At 39.2% G+C, this 15,001-nt stretch overlaps 1 protein-coding gene across 3 annotated transcripts in view; it reads left to right on the top strand.

The window, feature by feature from the left end:
- The window catches only part of FAM222B (family with sequence similarity 222 member B), an 83,157-nt gene that overhangs the window by 53,760 nt on the left and 14,396 nt on the right, over positions 1–15,001 (top strand). For 2 of the 3 annotated variants that reach the window (XM_072430324.1, XM_072430342.1), the window contains one exon: positions 6,484–6,594. In XM_072430324.1, the coding sequence (XP_072286425.1) occupies positions 6,573–6,594 (22 nt within the window). In that variant the 5' untranslated portion in view covers positions 6,484–6,572. Of the gene's footprint in view, positions 1–6,232; positions 6,368–6,483; positions 6,595–15,001 lie in introns of those variants that run through there. The other variant, XM_072430334.1, reaches the window with a different exon arrangement.

Here is a 15,001-nt window from a genome sequence, read left to right as displayed (position 1 = left end):
GACCTCCAAATAGTCCCCAAAGGCCAATGATTTAGGGAGGTGGGTGGACTGTAGGCACTGAAGGGTAGGCTGGCCTTTGTTAGCTGTCAGTTATGATAACAGTATTTTCTGGTGGCACTGAAAGACATAAATCACATCTGGGGACTCATGACATACATTTGTTGACCCCTGCTCTATAGTTTCTCTTTAATAAACATACGCATAAGGTTGTTATCACTTAGAAGTCAATTTATATGCAAGCTTTTGCCTCCTGAAGAAAAAACATAATGGATAATAAAAAGACATCTGTAGATGATATGCACAGGATCTAGCACTTATGTGTCACAGCAAAAGCCTGAATAAGCAGCTATATTAGAGACAAAAGAAAAGGATAACAGAGGATTTTCCACAGTAGAAAGTTATATACAACATGCGTCCTTTACACCTGGGTAATGGTCTTGCATTAGAGCACTGACGTAGGCAATTGAATTGTCCTTCCATTGTTACAGAAGCTTGTTGTTGTATTAGGAACATGATAATGTATGACTCATAATGTCCATCTACCAGACACGTGTACTAGTATTCTTCATGATATTCAGACTGATTTAAAAAAATGATTAGAGCACTTGGTATGCTTTGGCCACTCTTACATTGCAGCCATAATTCGGCAACCACTTTCACAGAAACATATGTATAGTGCTTTTCTGCCTTTACTGTAGTCAGAAAAAATACTTAAAACAAATAAAATATATATATTATATTCCATTCTGAGTTATGGAACTCAGTTAGCAGGTAGAACATAAGCTTTTTGAGTTAGCAGGTAGAACATAAGCTTCTTTTTACATAATTTTACCTATTTACTGTTTACAAGTTCCATAGCTCAAGCTCCAACTTTTCTACAACTGTCCCAGAAGGCTTCCTGATTCACTGACTGCTTTTTAGGTTCTCAAGCAAAGACACCACTTTCATTAAAGTTAAATATCCTTTATTTGAGTTTCTGAAAATCTGTATGCTATCCTACAGACATGTGCTGGAATGTATGGGTGGCTGTCTTTAATATGAATTTAGTAGTAGAATGTGTTTAAAAAATTGTGCTTTTTACAGAATTTGTTTTATTTATGCCAAACTATATAATATGCAGACATGCTGCATTGCAAATACAACTGACACTAAGTGCCTGTATTGCCATAGTAGAATTTAGCTTACTGAACATTAAGTATACTTTTGCATTAAACATAACACCAACTTTTAAAGTAAAACATGAAAGTTATACTGTCAAGATGTTTTGCAAACCGTTTATTGCCCTGCACATTGTGCATTGCATACACCGGACCCCTGCACTTTGTACATTGCATACACCTGACCCCTGCACTCTGTATATTGCATTGCATACGCCTGACCCCTGCTTTCTGTACATTTGCATACACCTGACCCCAGCTTTCTGTGCATTGCATACACCTGACCCCAGCTTTCTGTGCATTGCATACACCTGACCCCAACTTTCTGTGCATTGCATACACCTGACCTCTCCACTACGTTTATTATCCATTCCTGACCCAGAGCAGTTTTTTTCTGTCCTATCGCTTTACGCCCCCTCTCACTGTTGAGTGCAATTTAAACACTAGCTCCATTCATCATTATTACTTCTCACAATGCACCTGTAAGGGGGCTCATTGATTTTTAATTACACCTCTGTTTAGATATCATCTGTACCTAAAAATACATACAGTATATAAATAAATTCTTTGATAAATCAATGATAATCAAAATAAATGTTGATATTAAGTATATCTCAGTATGGCATATATGGATAGATTTTCTGAATGACACAATTAACTTCAAAAAATCAATAAATGCGAGGATTTATTTGGTCCAGGGCACAGTATGAAGACTGGTTTGCATTGGAAACATTTCTAAATAGCTACCTTTATTTTGAGTGCTAACAAAATGCATGAACATCAGAAAAAACTTTGTTTTAATCAGGATTCACACAACTGTGGGAAAAAAATCTGCCATTGCTAAAATACGTACTACAAGTAGGCTCTAGGAAATTACAAAGTAATAAAACTTGTAAAAAAAAAAAAAAAATAACAATTGTTTAAGGTCAGCATTGTTTTATCAAATTAGAAGTTATATCTTCAGATGACTCAATCCAATCACACCTAAGAAGCAAAACATTAAAATACATTTGAATGATGGGGCAGAATGACCTGGATGTCTGTGATCAGAACTTGCTAAAACATATGGAGTCAAAACCTTTAAATTAAATCTGCACTGCTATTCATACTTGAGATCTATATGCAATATACTATTGGGGAGCAGCTGTGACTTTGAGATATATCAGTGGATTACAAACTGCTCCAAATTTTCCATTTATTCCATAAACGAGATTTTTACAATAAATAATCTGTATTTCTATGGCAAATTAGACCAATATTATTCTTGTGTTGCCAGCTTCCACTTGACAAGTTTTCTTTTTGGTCACTGTGACATTAACACAGCGTGTGAAAAGACTCCAACATACTCTGAGATATCTCAGTCTGCCAATGCCTGCTATTTTGACTTTTACCCATTCAATGGTTTTTTGGTTAAATTCAGAAGTGTTCATTATAAGTTTTTTCCTATTTTGTGAGCTCTTTTTACACCAATGATTTATTCTTTAACAAAAAAATGTTTTAAATACTAAAGTGAATTTCAGTCAACTAATTAAATAAATGCCAGATATGTATTCATTAAAGAAAATCTTCCATTTTTAATTAAAATATTTCTATACATTTACCTGCATTTGACATTAAATTACTTTCCTGTAATCTTCTGTAACCCGTAAATGGGAGAGGAAAAATTAATACTCTAAGCCAATCAGGGCTCTTTGCACAGTGCTGTCTGTCTAACATTGTGAATATGTTCACAGGATGTGAAATCAGAGGTATTACTTAATTTAACCCCAACATAGAAAGGGTGGTTAGGGGTAAATCTAGCAATAGTTTCATTCAACTGGACTTGTTCTTGTAATGTTAAAAACATTTCCCAGACTTCCAAGCTACTTCACCAGCACCGATCAGAACTGATGAAGCAGCTTGTAAGGCTACGAAACGTCTTCTACAAGAACCAGTTCAATAAGTGTGACTATCAACTACTAGTTATACAGTGACCTGAATAAAAGGGAACCTTTAGAGACATGGTTAGGGGAAAAAGCTTCTGATTTGTATTACCATCTCTGATTCCATTGAGGAGATTTTTCTGCCAGTACAGAAAGTGATGGAAATATCTCGGGAGGACACATTTTTAGTAAATTAGTGGTTAAAATTTATATAAACTTATATTATGATAATACATGTACTGATCTTTGCCTTTACGTCCTGATGACAACCGTGGCCTTGCTTTTCTTGGGTGTCACAGGACCAGGAAATGGGAAAAAAATTAATATGAATAAAAAAATGCATAGAAAACACAAAATGTGGGTAGGATTAAGTTTTATTTTCTTCCACTAATCCATTGTCCAGTTCTCAGGCGGAGGAGATGGAGTGGCCAGTGAAGTATTTCAGCAGTCATTGTTTGTTTGTTGCAGTACAGTGACAGATGGAGAATGGTAATAAAAGGTCTTTTTATGGAGAATGCATGCAGCTGTAAAATTGGTAGGACATATATATGTGGTATATCCTAAAAACTCCTAAGTTTAATATTTTTGCCTGGAGTTTTGCTGTAAAGAAAACCTGAACAGAGTAAAGGTTTACGTAAACGGCCCCCAGAGTTGTGGCAGTCCAAAATCCATAAATGAAATCCTCATTGAGCCCAAGCTCCTCCACATCCAGTTTTTCTAAGTTGCCCTCCTGCACTTTAATGGCACAACATTCCCTAAATTAATTACTAATTCATTTACCTGCTTCATTTGCCCTACCCGCTATTGACACATAAAGACTTTTCCCTGTGTGTGTTGGGACTTTGGTGATTTAGCACTCAACATTCAGAGCTACCAGTAGCGCCTGTGTGCATCAGCAAGGAGACACTAAAGGATAATATAACATTTTATGTGCCTGTAGATAGAACCCTCTGCTCCTTTTTCATGTGGAATAAATTACTGAAAACAAATCGATTTCTTCCATTAGTTCTGGCCAAGAGTTTTAGGACACTATTTATAAAACACGGATTCTGACATTCCCTTGTGAGAATCTTCCAAAACCATGTGTTCCAATGGCAGTAATGGATTTCCACTAGAAAATGTTTGAGGGAGTGTCAGATTCCTTGTTTTATAATTACAATGTTTATATATTGCATTTTGTGTTCCTTGTTATCTAGATCCTAGACATTTGCCATTGTTGTCTTCTATATTCATGATGCTGTTAGTTAACCTAACTTTAGAATTATTTTTTGTTAATATGGAAGTAAATGAAACTAATAAAAGTTACAGGCAGACAGGCTGAAGACACACACGTGCTATGTCCCTTCTTAAATATAACAAATGTACTTGTCTGTATGCAATTGTTTAAATGTTCAGCTCAGTCCTGGCATACCTAGGTGCGGGAATAAAGAAAATGCTGTGTGCATGTGTGGGGGTTGGCCTTTCAAGATGGCAGAAGGACCTGAACCTGGAAAAGGACTGGGTGAAGATGTCAGCACTGGCAAGGGAGCAAGCAGAGGTGATTTTACCGCCTATATAATGGGCAGATCACATCTCCATATTTGCTCTAAGAGGCTCAGAACTTGTTCAGTCATTTTTGGAACATTTTTCACTGCGCTATTAGACTTGTAGTAAGGGACCCCCCCTTTTTTTTATAGCAGCACTACACCTTGAAGCTTCTGACCATTGCATTTTAAAATAAAATTATAAGACATTGTAACAAAATGTGAACAATATTAAACCTACTTGGCTTGTGTGCTGCCCTTGCAGTATCCCTGGATCTCCGCTTCCCATATCCTCCAAGAACACACATGTGCAGCCTGCAGAGAATATTTGTGGATGGCTACAGGATAAGTGGACCTTTCTCATGGAAATTTCACTTTAAAGACTTGTTTTCTCTCAAGCAATTCACAAGTGTACTGTAATTAGCCTACTTCTAATTTGATTCTCATGTGCCTAAGGATTTGTGTATATGGTTTCCAGACTCAGAAGCAAATAAAGTCAAGCTTTCTTAGAAGAGGATATTGTGTTTTTAGCATGCATTTTACTACTTTTGTTAGCATTCTCATTGACTTGTATGGTGGGGGAAGGGGCAGTGACATGCTGCAATAGTACAATTTGAACTTTGTTGTTATTATTCTTTAAAATATTAACAGGATTTATATAGGGCCAACATATTATGCAGCGCTGTACAATAAATAGAGGTTGCAAATGACAATGACACGGGAGGAGGAGAGGACCCTGGCTCGAGGAGCTTACATTGGAAATCATAAAGTAAATAGGGGTGGCCATTGCTGATCTGCAAATGCTGAGTTTCTGGCTATGTATGGCCAATACAGTTTATTCATCAAGCTAGAACAAGCATGGTGATAATGGCTGCCAAACTTTTATAGCTCCATGTGTTAGCCGATTTATCCTTTCACACAGAAGAGAGGCAACAAAGCATTTTCTTTAGGGCCCATTCACACTAGACAGGGCCATTGTTCTATATAATGGTTACATTGAGGAAAATCCATTCATGTTCACTTCACCCAGGCACGGCAGAAATCTAACTTGCTGCAAGTTTAGTCAGCCCCATGCAGATGGATTGGGGAACCATTTGCAGTGAATGGCAATGCAGTCCTACATTCAATGTGCATTACCACAGCTCACAGGTGTGATTAGGCCCGGTGTCATGTTCTGTGATAGAACCATATAAAATCTTTCACCTATCCCAGGACATTATATTATTGTGATCATTAATAATACCAGGGTTTATATAGCACCCACATATTACGCAGCGCTGTACATTAAATAGGAGTTGCAAATGACAGACAGTGACACAGGAGGTGAAGAGGACCCTGACCCGAGGAGCTCACAATATTTTATGGATACAGAAAAGAAACAGGTTTAAAGGTTGTATTTTTGAACATATAATGTATTTATTATCTCAGAATGCATTGAATGTGTGTTTTATGACGTGTTATAGACATTTCTGGCATGTCTGGACTGCTGCGACCTGTGGTGCGCAGCATCCGACCCCAGCCAGTTATGACTGGAAAAGGGGCGGGAGCGTCTGGCAATTTTAATGACATTCGCGCATGCGTGTTGCGTCACGACGCAGCACGCCGGCTTAGCGCACTGACGTCACCGGAGGCGGGCGGACCGATCGGTAGAGCTCGGCCCCTTCTCTCAGTGCCTGCTGATTCACCAAATAGTAATCGGCAAATCAGCAGGCACTAGGAGGACGGGGCAGAGCGCTGCCATTCATCTCCTTCCGATCCAGCCCAGGTGAGCGGCGCCGCTGCGGCCTCCAGGAAAGGGCTGAGCCTAAAAAGCCGGTGCTGGCTGCATGGTGGCTACGCCCCGTAGACTGTGTGTGACCTGTGTCTCTCCCTCTGTTACAGGGCGACCTCCATGCGGTGTTAGTGCGGCTCTGCCATGCTGGCCTGATAGCCCAGGTGACCTCGCCTTCCTGCTTCTCCCTCTCCCGCAGATGAACACTGGACTTCAGAAATGTAAGTGAAGCTGTGGCCTGCCATTGTCCTGGGCCTGCACCCACTAAATAATGATTTTTAAGCAGCTGCTTCATGGGATCTGTCACCTTCCTGCTAAACACATCTTATTATCCTACAAAAGTCATTCCCCTTTGGGCGCGGCCGTGTTTATTAATTATCTGGAGTTGGTGTGAGTGTTCCCGAAGAAAGTAACAGATCAGAGTAAAGCACCACATTATATATAACTACCTGTCCAATCACGCGGCTTTATGGGGGTCACATGACTGATCCCCCGCTTATTCCTCGCCACATAGAGATCAACAGATGGAACCGCTTGTATGGCGGGGGAGCTGATACCCAACACTCATAGTACTGTGTGCTGGGGGTCATTTTAAAGGATTGGGGTTGCTGGGACAGGTGGTCACAGGCTTTTTAAACTTTATTCAAAACCAGTCACAACCAACTTTATAGGACATTGTTTCCCGATCTTTTTAACATGGGGCAAAACCCTTTAACTCTTAGGCTACTTACACACGTGCAATAATTATCGTTAGAAAATGACCGATCAACGATTAATCACAATTATTTTGAACGTTTAACACAATCAAAACAATGACTTAAGACTCTTATTAGTCTTTCTAAGCAGCTATTTCTTCTCTATTCCTGTCCTTGTGATGGAACCGAGGGGTAAATCTCCAGCTGGAGAACAGACAGTAACAGTCTGTGAGGTTTTTAGGTTGTCCCTGTTGAGGGGATCTCCTGGCGCTCTTCCTAAAAGACATAATTACAGTAAAACTTCTCAGATTCTCTGACCTTTATTTCTGCGCTACCTAACTATAGTATATTAATGTTGCCTAGACTTAGGCTACACACACGTGCAATAATTGTCATTAGAAAACAAACGATTAACGACTGATCAACGATTATTTTGAATGATCGTATATTGCAAAATTCTGTACATGCTGTAAGGATACAATCGTTCAAATATAATCCACCAATAATGTAAGCACACTAGATACGATCATTTGAATAATGCAGTAAGTGACCTGTACAGGACAAAAAAGTGTACTGCAGAACAATCCACGTTCACTACATGACCGTACACACAATAGCAAACGATCATTGCCCAATCAGATCCGCCAGACCATCATTCATTTCCAGCAACGTTCATCATTGTCGTTGGCCAGCCGGTCACATTTTTTTGTTAACAATTATCAGATGATCGTTCATTTCCAGCGATAATTATTGCACCTGTGTACATAGCCTTCAGAAACTCTTACTGCAATACAATATCCCCAGCTTGCTTTTTATTAGTGTGCTGGACAGTGGGATGAATGTCTGTTAGACTTCTGGCCTTACAGATAGCCAAAAAGATCATTGGTATTAGGTAAACTGACCTGAAAGGTCCAAATTGCTGAAGGGACTCCTAATAATAATAAACAGGATTTATATAGCGCTAACATATTAGGTGACGCTGTACAATAATTAGCGGTTGCAAATGACAGTGACACAGGAACAGGAGAGGACCCTGCCCTGAAGCGCTTTCAATCTCTGGTTGATAAACACCAATATTATGTGTAAAGCCGGAACTTTAGTGTGCTACAACCTGTGCATCACTTTGTCCATTTCCCATTACTTCCTGTTCTGTAAATGCAATGTGAAATGAAAGGAAATTGCTCTGAAGTGAACACATTTTTTTAATGGAGAGATGTTATAAGATCATAAGTGCCAGGTAAAGGGTTTCCCTTACTGCTGACAATTGCAGGTTTTCCGTCCGTCTTAGTTGTAGTCATCAAAATAAAAGGTTATCTCCCTGACAGCAATAATATCATGATGGGGCTCTAACCTTTCCCCCACTCTGCTCAAAATGACAAAATCGATGACTCTGAGATTAGCATTCTGGCCTTTGCAGCGCTGGGTCCCAGATTCAAATTTCGGCCAGGACACTATCTGCATGGAGTTTGCAGGTTCCCCCGTGTTTGTGTTGGTTTTGTCCCACATTCCAAGAACATGCATTTAGTTTAATTGGCTTCCCTATAGACCGTATTAAAGACATATGACTATGGTAGGGACATGGTTGTGAGACAGCTAGTGACATTACTTTGGACTTTGTACAGTACTGCATAATGTTGGCGCTATATAAATACTGTGTAATATATTGGTAGGACAAAGTTATTTCTGAAAAGCTAAACTTGTTATTTATACTATATCACACAGCAGATCTACCCATAAGGCCTGTACTGAGATAAAGGTCCGCCATTGCAGATCACACTCTGAGATTACAAGTTATCTGAAATACTTTGCAGTCACTAAAGCAGAACAAACACGCAGAGCTGAGGGTCAGACCTTCTGTATGTTTTCAGTAACAAAATATTGAAACAATTAGATGAATAGAATAACCAGGTTATGTGCTGATCGGGCATGAATGCCTCCATGTTCTCTAACTACAAATTCAATTTAAAATTGGGGTAAACCTCAGGACACCACAGCACTCCTTTGGCTGTCTTTGTGACCTTTGAAGAGAATGAAAAATAAACATAAAGGTGATTCTTTCTGAGAGGAGAACGCTTCCTCATGTTGACAGTGGGTGTGATTTCTGCAACTCATATGTGGATTGCTGCATCCACATGTGTGTGCAGGGGAGATACCTATTATAGTATAGGACTGATACCTATTTTCTCAGATTTTTCCATAGGAGCGTGGTTTGTTTGGGTTTATTGTTAACGGATTCTATTTGTGCCTTTGGAACATAATCTAGCATGTGGAGGAGAGTCCAGAAATGATTTGTTTAGGTCCCTAGTTTTGTGAAGTAACAATAGTTTAGACCTATTCCAGGTAGATAACCTAGGGGTGGCTGCAGTGTCTGTGCCTGTCACTATTTGGCATTTGTATCCTTCATAGTGCTTAAAAGAACCCTTGTGTATTTCAAGATTTCAGGGCTCGTATTCTGCATTCTACAGGTTGAGAGTGAAGCTGCACCCACTTGAAAGGATCCTTTATATTAGTAGCTAAAAAGAAAATGCTCCTGCACTTTGTTCCTGACTTTCTTAGTGTTGTGATGTGTTGCTTTTAAGTATTAAGGTTGCATACAAAACCTGGTGCATATTAGCAAGGCATCCCAACACACTAGGAAAGTCAGAAAAAGAAAGTGCAGGTGCATTTTTTTATGTAGGCTGTCTAAAGACCCTTGGGAGAAAACCCTTACCTGTTCAGTCTTCCGTAGAATATACACAGAGCTGTGTGTATACCATTATTATTAATAAATAGTATTTATATACCGCCAACACATTACACAGAGCTGTATATTAAATAGGAGTTTTAAATGACAGACAGTGACACAACAAGGAGGAGAGGTGCTGAAAAGCTTACAATCTAGGAGGAGGGGCCATCTTGGCACTGGGAATAAATGCGCTTTTGTGCATATACATAGAAGTTGTAACTTTCCAATCAATCAATATTGCCAAAGATCCCGAACTGGGAAAAGGTTAGGAAAACAATGCCAATGAAGGAGCGAGGGGAGGCGAGTTTAGTTCAGCTTTAATTTTGTTCATAGTTTCATAACTTGAATTGCAGTAACCTGTGAGTTGCCACAGTGCATAGGTGTGATGCTGGCCTGATGTTTTTTAAATGAGACACGCCATATTCTAGTTTTACCATGCTGGTAGTCTGGGTTATTTATTAAAGGTCTTTACACTAATTCAAAGTTCAGCCGTTACAGTTTACATGTTACCCAAATTCGTCATCTGATCCCTGTTATGATAGCGTGATTGAGCTCCCTAAGCGATCTTTTGCCTACCAGTTCTATAGTGGCTCAGGATTCTACACTTAGCCTGGGTACACACCTGCAATGGTTCTCGTCCGATAATCGGCTCAGAGCTAAAAATCTGACAAGAAACTTGCTGTGTACAACGCTTGTCATCCATCGTCAGAACGACCATTCTAGCTGATCCACTGACGATGGAGCACGAACGATCGTAATGTAAGTGAAGAGGAGAGAAAGTGCAGCGGGGTGCCACTCCATTGTTCTTTTCCTCCCCTCTTCATAGAGCATAATGATGCTGTATGTACAACGCTCGTTCGTGCATCATATGATAGTTTTCACGATTATTGCACGTGTACACTTGATCTTAGCAGAGGTTTGATGTTTGCAGATACTTTCAATCCAATTTTGAGTTTTTCTTTTTGATTAGGCATACAATCTTTAAAAAGCAGACCTGGTCCACTTTTTATTGGTGACCTTTAAAAGTAAATTAATACTTTATTTTAGGAAATTGTCGCTAACTTCCTATTGAGTGCCTGGGACTGAAAATAACAGGAAATTTCCACAATGTTACACAGACAGCCAAAAATAAACTAACATGAATTTTTAACCCTTTTTTTTTACTTCATCCAAAACAAAGTTTAGTTCACATACACTTTGAGATAGATCAGCTTCAGTGTCTACCATTTTTATGTTTCACAGAAAGCCCTACAATGTACACCTGTATATTTTGCAGCATGTCATACAAGGTTTTGTGTAGTGGTTGTCTATAGAAAGTCCCCTAGATTCGTTTGAACTAGTCATACTCTCCATGGATGTCTCTCAGCAGTTTTGTCTGGAAATAAACACTTGCTTGCTGCCAGCATTCCTATAGTTTTAGCTAAAGTGTTCCTCATTTATATTGTATTAAACCGTTCTTGTTGGTCTGTTTGTTTGACCTGATTTGTTAGAATTCTCCTGAAAATAAGTGGGAATTGTCTATTCATTTTTGCTTTCTTTTGAATCTGTTGAAACTTTGAAAACTGTGCATTGAATTGCTTCAGGATTGTACCTGACCTCTCCATAGATTTTGTATTTTTTGTGGTCAGAATGTTTTGCCACCAAATGGTCAGAGCATTGCCTTGGATTGCTGAATACCAAGTGGAATTGGAGTGTTTATAAACAGCCTGGGTCTGCTTTACCCAAAGCAATCAATTTGTTTTCTTTAGTTTTAATATGAATATTGCCTTTTAAGTAAGTCTGATATTTCTTATTCAGCCACATGGATCCATCAGGCTTATGGTATGAGCAAAAGAGTAAAGGGAACACAATTCAGGAGGAGCTGCTTCAGTGGCCAATGTGATTTGCCATTTTAGCAGTTGTTAGCAGGAAGTAATGGTTCATGCATTAAAAGCAGATAAGGTGATCTAAATATAGATGCACTGTGCTGAGTTACACCATCTTAGTGCCATCTTTATTAAAGACAAGCTGTTATCGCTTTGAGTTAACAAATTCAGTATCCAGCCCAAAATGCAGTAAAATGTTTAGCTTTCTGGTTAAATAGAACATGTACATTCTGGACCTATTCCCACGGTCATGTTTGTCATAAACTTTGTTGAAATGCTTCTCAGTAAGGACATGAGTTAATAGGCTTTTGTTTACATGGGAAGCTCGGAGGTTTGCCCTTTTGGCCTTTGCAGCGCTCGGTCCCAGGTTTAAATCTCAGCAAGGACTCTATCTGCATGTTTGCAGGTTCTCCCCATGTTTCTGTGGGTTTCCTCCGGGTACTCCGGTTTCCTCCCACATCCCAAAAACATGCAGTTAGATCAATTGGCTTTCCCTCAAAATTGACCTTAGACTGTAATAATGACAAATGACTATGGTAGGGACATTAGACTGTGAGCCCCTTTGAGGGACAGCTATTGACATGACTATGGACTTTGTACAGCTCTTTGTAATATGTTGGGGCTTTATAAATACTGTGTAATAATAAACAGGTTTTTACATTCCCATAAAGCTCTAAAAGAATTCAAAATATGGTTGACAGGTCAATTGCAGGTTAGGAGTTTACATGCTCCTTTAAAATTTGAATTCTCTCTGATGTCAAGTTGATGACAGACTTTGGGCTTGCAGTGCTCAACCCAGAAATTTTTTGAAGCCAGGTGGGAAGAAATTGTAGGTGGGGGGCAGCCCCTGTATTGTGACCAAACTCTTTAGTAACCACCCAAAAACAGCCGGGTGGGTGCTGAAAAGTGCCGGGTGGTGCACCCAGCTAAAAGCGGCTGGGGAGAACCCTGGGCTTGTGTCTATAGCAGAACGGTCCTTAATACTGCCTGTGTTCTAGATTCATTTGTATTTTCCATCCGCTTTACCAAATTTGCTTATTTTTTTTTTCTGCGTCCCAATCTTCGGCCATCTTGATTGGGATGATGCAACTCCCGGGCATGAGTTCATTTAGTCCTGGCAAGCGCAGCTCTGCATTTTTGGCAGTTTCCTGGCGCGGTTAGGCAGGTAAGATGAATTATTGCAGAAGGGACATCACCTGCCCCTTTCTGCAATACCGGCCTGCCTGATCATACAAACTCAAAAGTACTAAAGTAATGTGCTCGGTCACTAGCATCAACTTGACAATTCTTAGGTTCTTTCTGTAACTGTTTGCTGTGTACTTGTTGGGTGACAACACCGTTCTGCAAGTGAAACTGCAGCAGGGTTGTCCCCAAGAATGGCATGAACAATGTAGTTCCAAGTAAGTTATGTGACCACATTAAGGCTCGACTAACACTTTGTTAGCATTACAGTTTACATCCATAAAATAGTTTGTGTCAACTGTCACTTTTTCTGGATGGATTTGTGATTTTTAACTTAAGAAAACATTCTTAACAAATATTTTATTTATTTATGGTTTAATATATCTGTAAGGATAACCAATAGTTACACAGTTGTATAGAAAACCCCATGTGCATCTGTTGTACCTAGAAGAATGATTTCAGTTTCTGTCATTTCTATTATGAAACAAGCCTTCTGGCCAGCAGAAAAGAGTGTTACTTTTGTTTCTATTACTGTCACCTTGAGTAATCCAAGAGCCACATTCTCATGATTGGTGTTATTTTATAGACTGTGAAAATTACCCTTAGGAAGTGTTGCTCTTCTGCTTAGGACAGTCAGACTTCTTTACTTGGTAAAGAACACTTCCTCTGGGAGTAATTTGCATATTGCCCAGTGTAAATAAGTTTGTTGCTACTAACTTGGGGGCAAATAGTAGTTGTGTGCAGAAATACGTTTTTCAGTATGCCAAGATTTTTCTGGCTTGCTGGTATATGGCCACATCAACAATCTAGATGGCTCAGTAAACATACATATTGTCTACATGATGATACTTGTGACTTCTGCAAAATCATAAGGACCCCATGTACGTACGTGTACATGAGATCAGTTGTCCCCATATGGCCTGTCACCTATTGTAATTTACACTTTTTTGATTGATATACAATCTGTGAAGGACACTTTTCTTTATATATTTACAGCTTTACTAACATTTGTTATCTGCACTTTATAAAATGCCTTTTTCTTTTTCAAGATTCTAGATTTGCCATTTATAAGACTGTATTGCAGGTATTACTAGTGATGAATGTTTCTCATTGTATGCTTTGTAAAGCTGAACATAGATGCATTTATTTCTTGCTAACGCAAAGGTGAATCGTCTTCTAGCTGCAATGATCAAGGGAACCACTGCCTTGCTCTTCCTGACCCGGCTCATGGGTGAACTTTTTATGCTTGAGTGAATGGCCTCGTCCTTTTCTGTTCTAGAAGGGGGAGGCATCGGCACTAGCTTGCAAGAATAGCAGTAGGTGACCACCTATTTCATTTTGTGAATATAGAGTAAGATCTTTGGTCACCTCCAAATGGTTTCTTTGCCTCTAAAACCAGCCTCCATAGTTTTCTGAATTATGGGTGAGGGATGGCTGAATCATATGCAAAGGAAATCCTGTTCTCTTTTTATTAGGAAGAGGAATTTGCTGTTCTGTAGTAATAGTTTGCCTGCCTCTGTAATACCAATTTTTTTAACTATTCTACCCTATTGCTTAATCTAGTTGTAACAGGAAATGCTGATTTTGACTTGAATATTTTCCTGATTTCATTGGACTGTGTATAGGTGGGCCAAGTGTACCTATAGAGAAGGGCAGTGTTGTTGCCTGATCTAACCATATGTCTTAAACTACTGTCACCTCTGTAGACTCTTCCAATGCAGTTGTCAGAAATGTTCAATAACTTCCTTGTCTGTAGTAACCTATAGTCACCTATTTTTCCAAACATCCTTAGTATGGCAGATTGGAGAACATGCAAGCTTACCTAACAGAAAGGGGTTTTGATTTAACCGATTGTTGCCGTTCCCTTGAGAAAAGTTTTTCCAATTGATTTGTTTATGGCGGGGCTATCGAACATTAGGAGGTCACTATATTGGAAGTCATATGTTTACATCCTTTAGTCTCTGATCAGTCATGTTCTTCCTCTTCCAAAATCTGAACTTTTTAGTCCCTCAGTGGCTAAGAGCCTGATGCTGTTTGTGATAATTTTACTGCTACATTTCTTAATCTGCATTCAAAGGATTACCAATTCTCTGAAAATGACTTTAATTACAGTTTTATCAAGACTATTGTCTTGAAGAAAGAGTGCTGACGACAGGATTTA

This window comes from Pyxicephalus adspersus, chromosome 1, assembly GCF_032062135.1.
Source record: "Pyxicephalus adspersus chromosome 1, UCB_Pads_2.0, whole genome shotgun sequence".
Lineage (NCBI taxonomy): Eukaryota > Metazoa > Chordata > Amphibia > Anura > Pyxicephalidae > Pyxicephalus > Pyxicephalus adspersus.
This window is presented reverse-complemented; position numbering and strand designations above follow the sequence as displayed.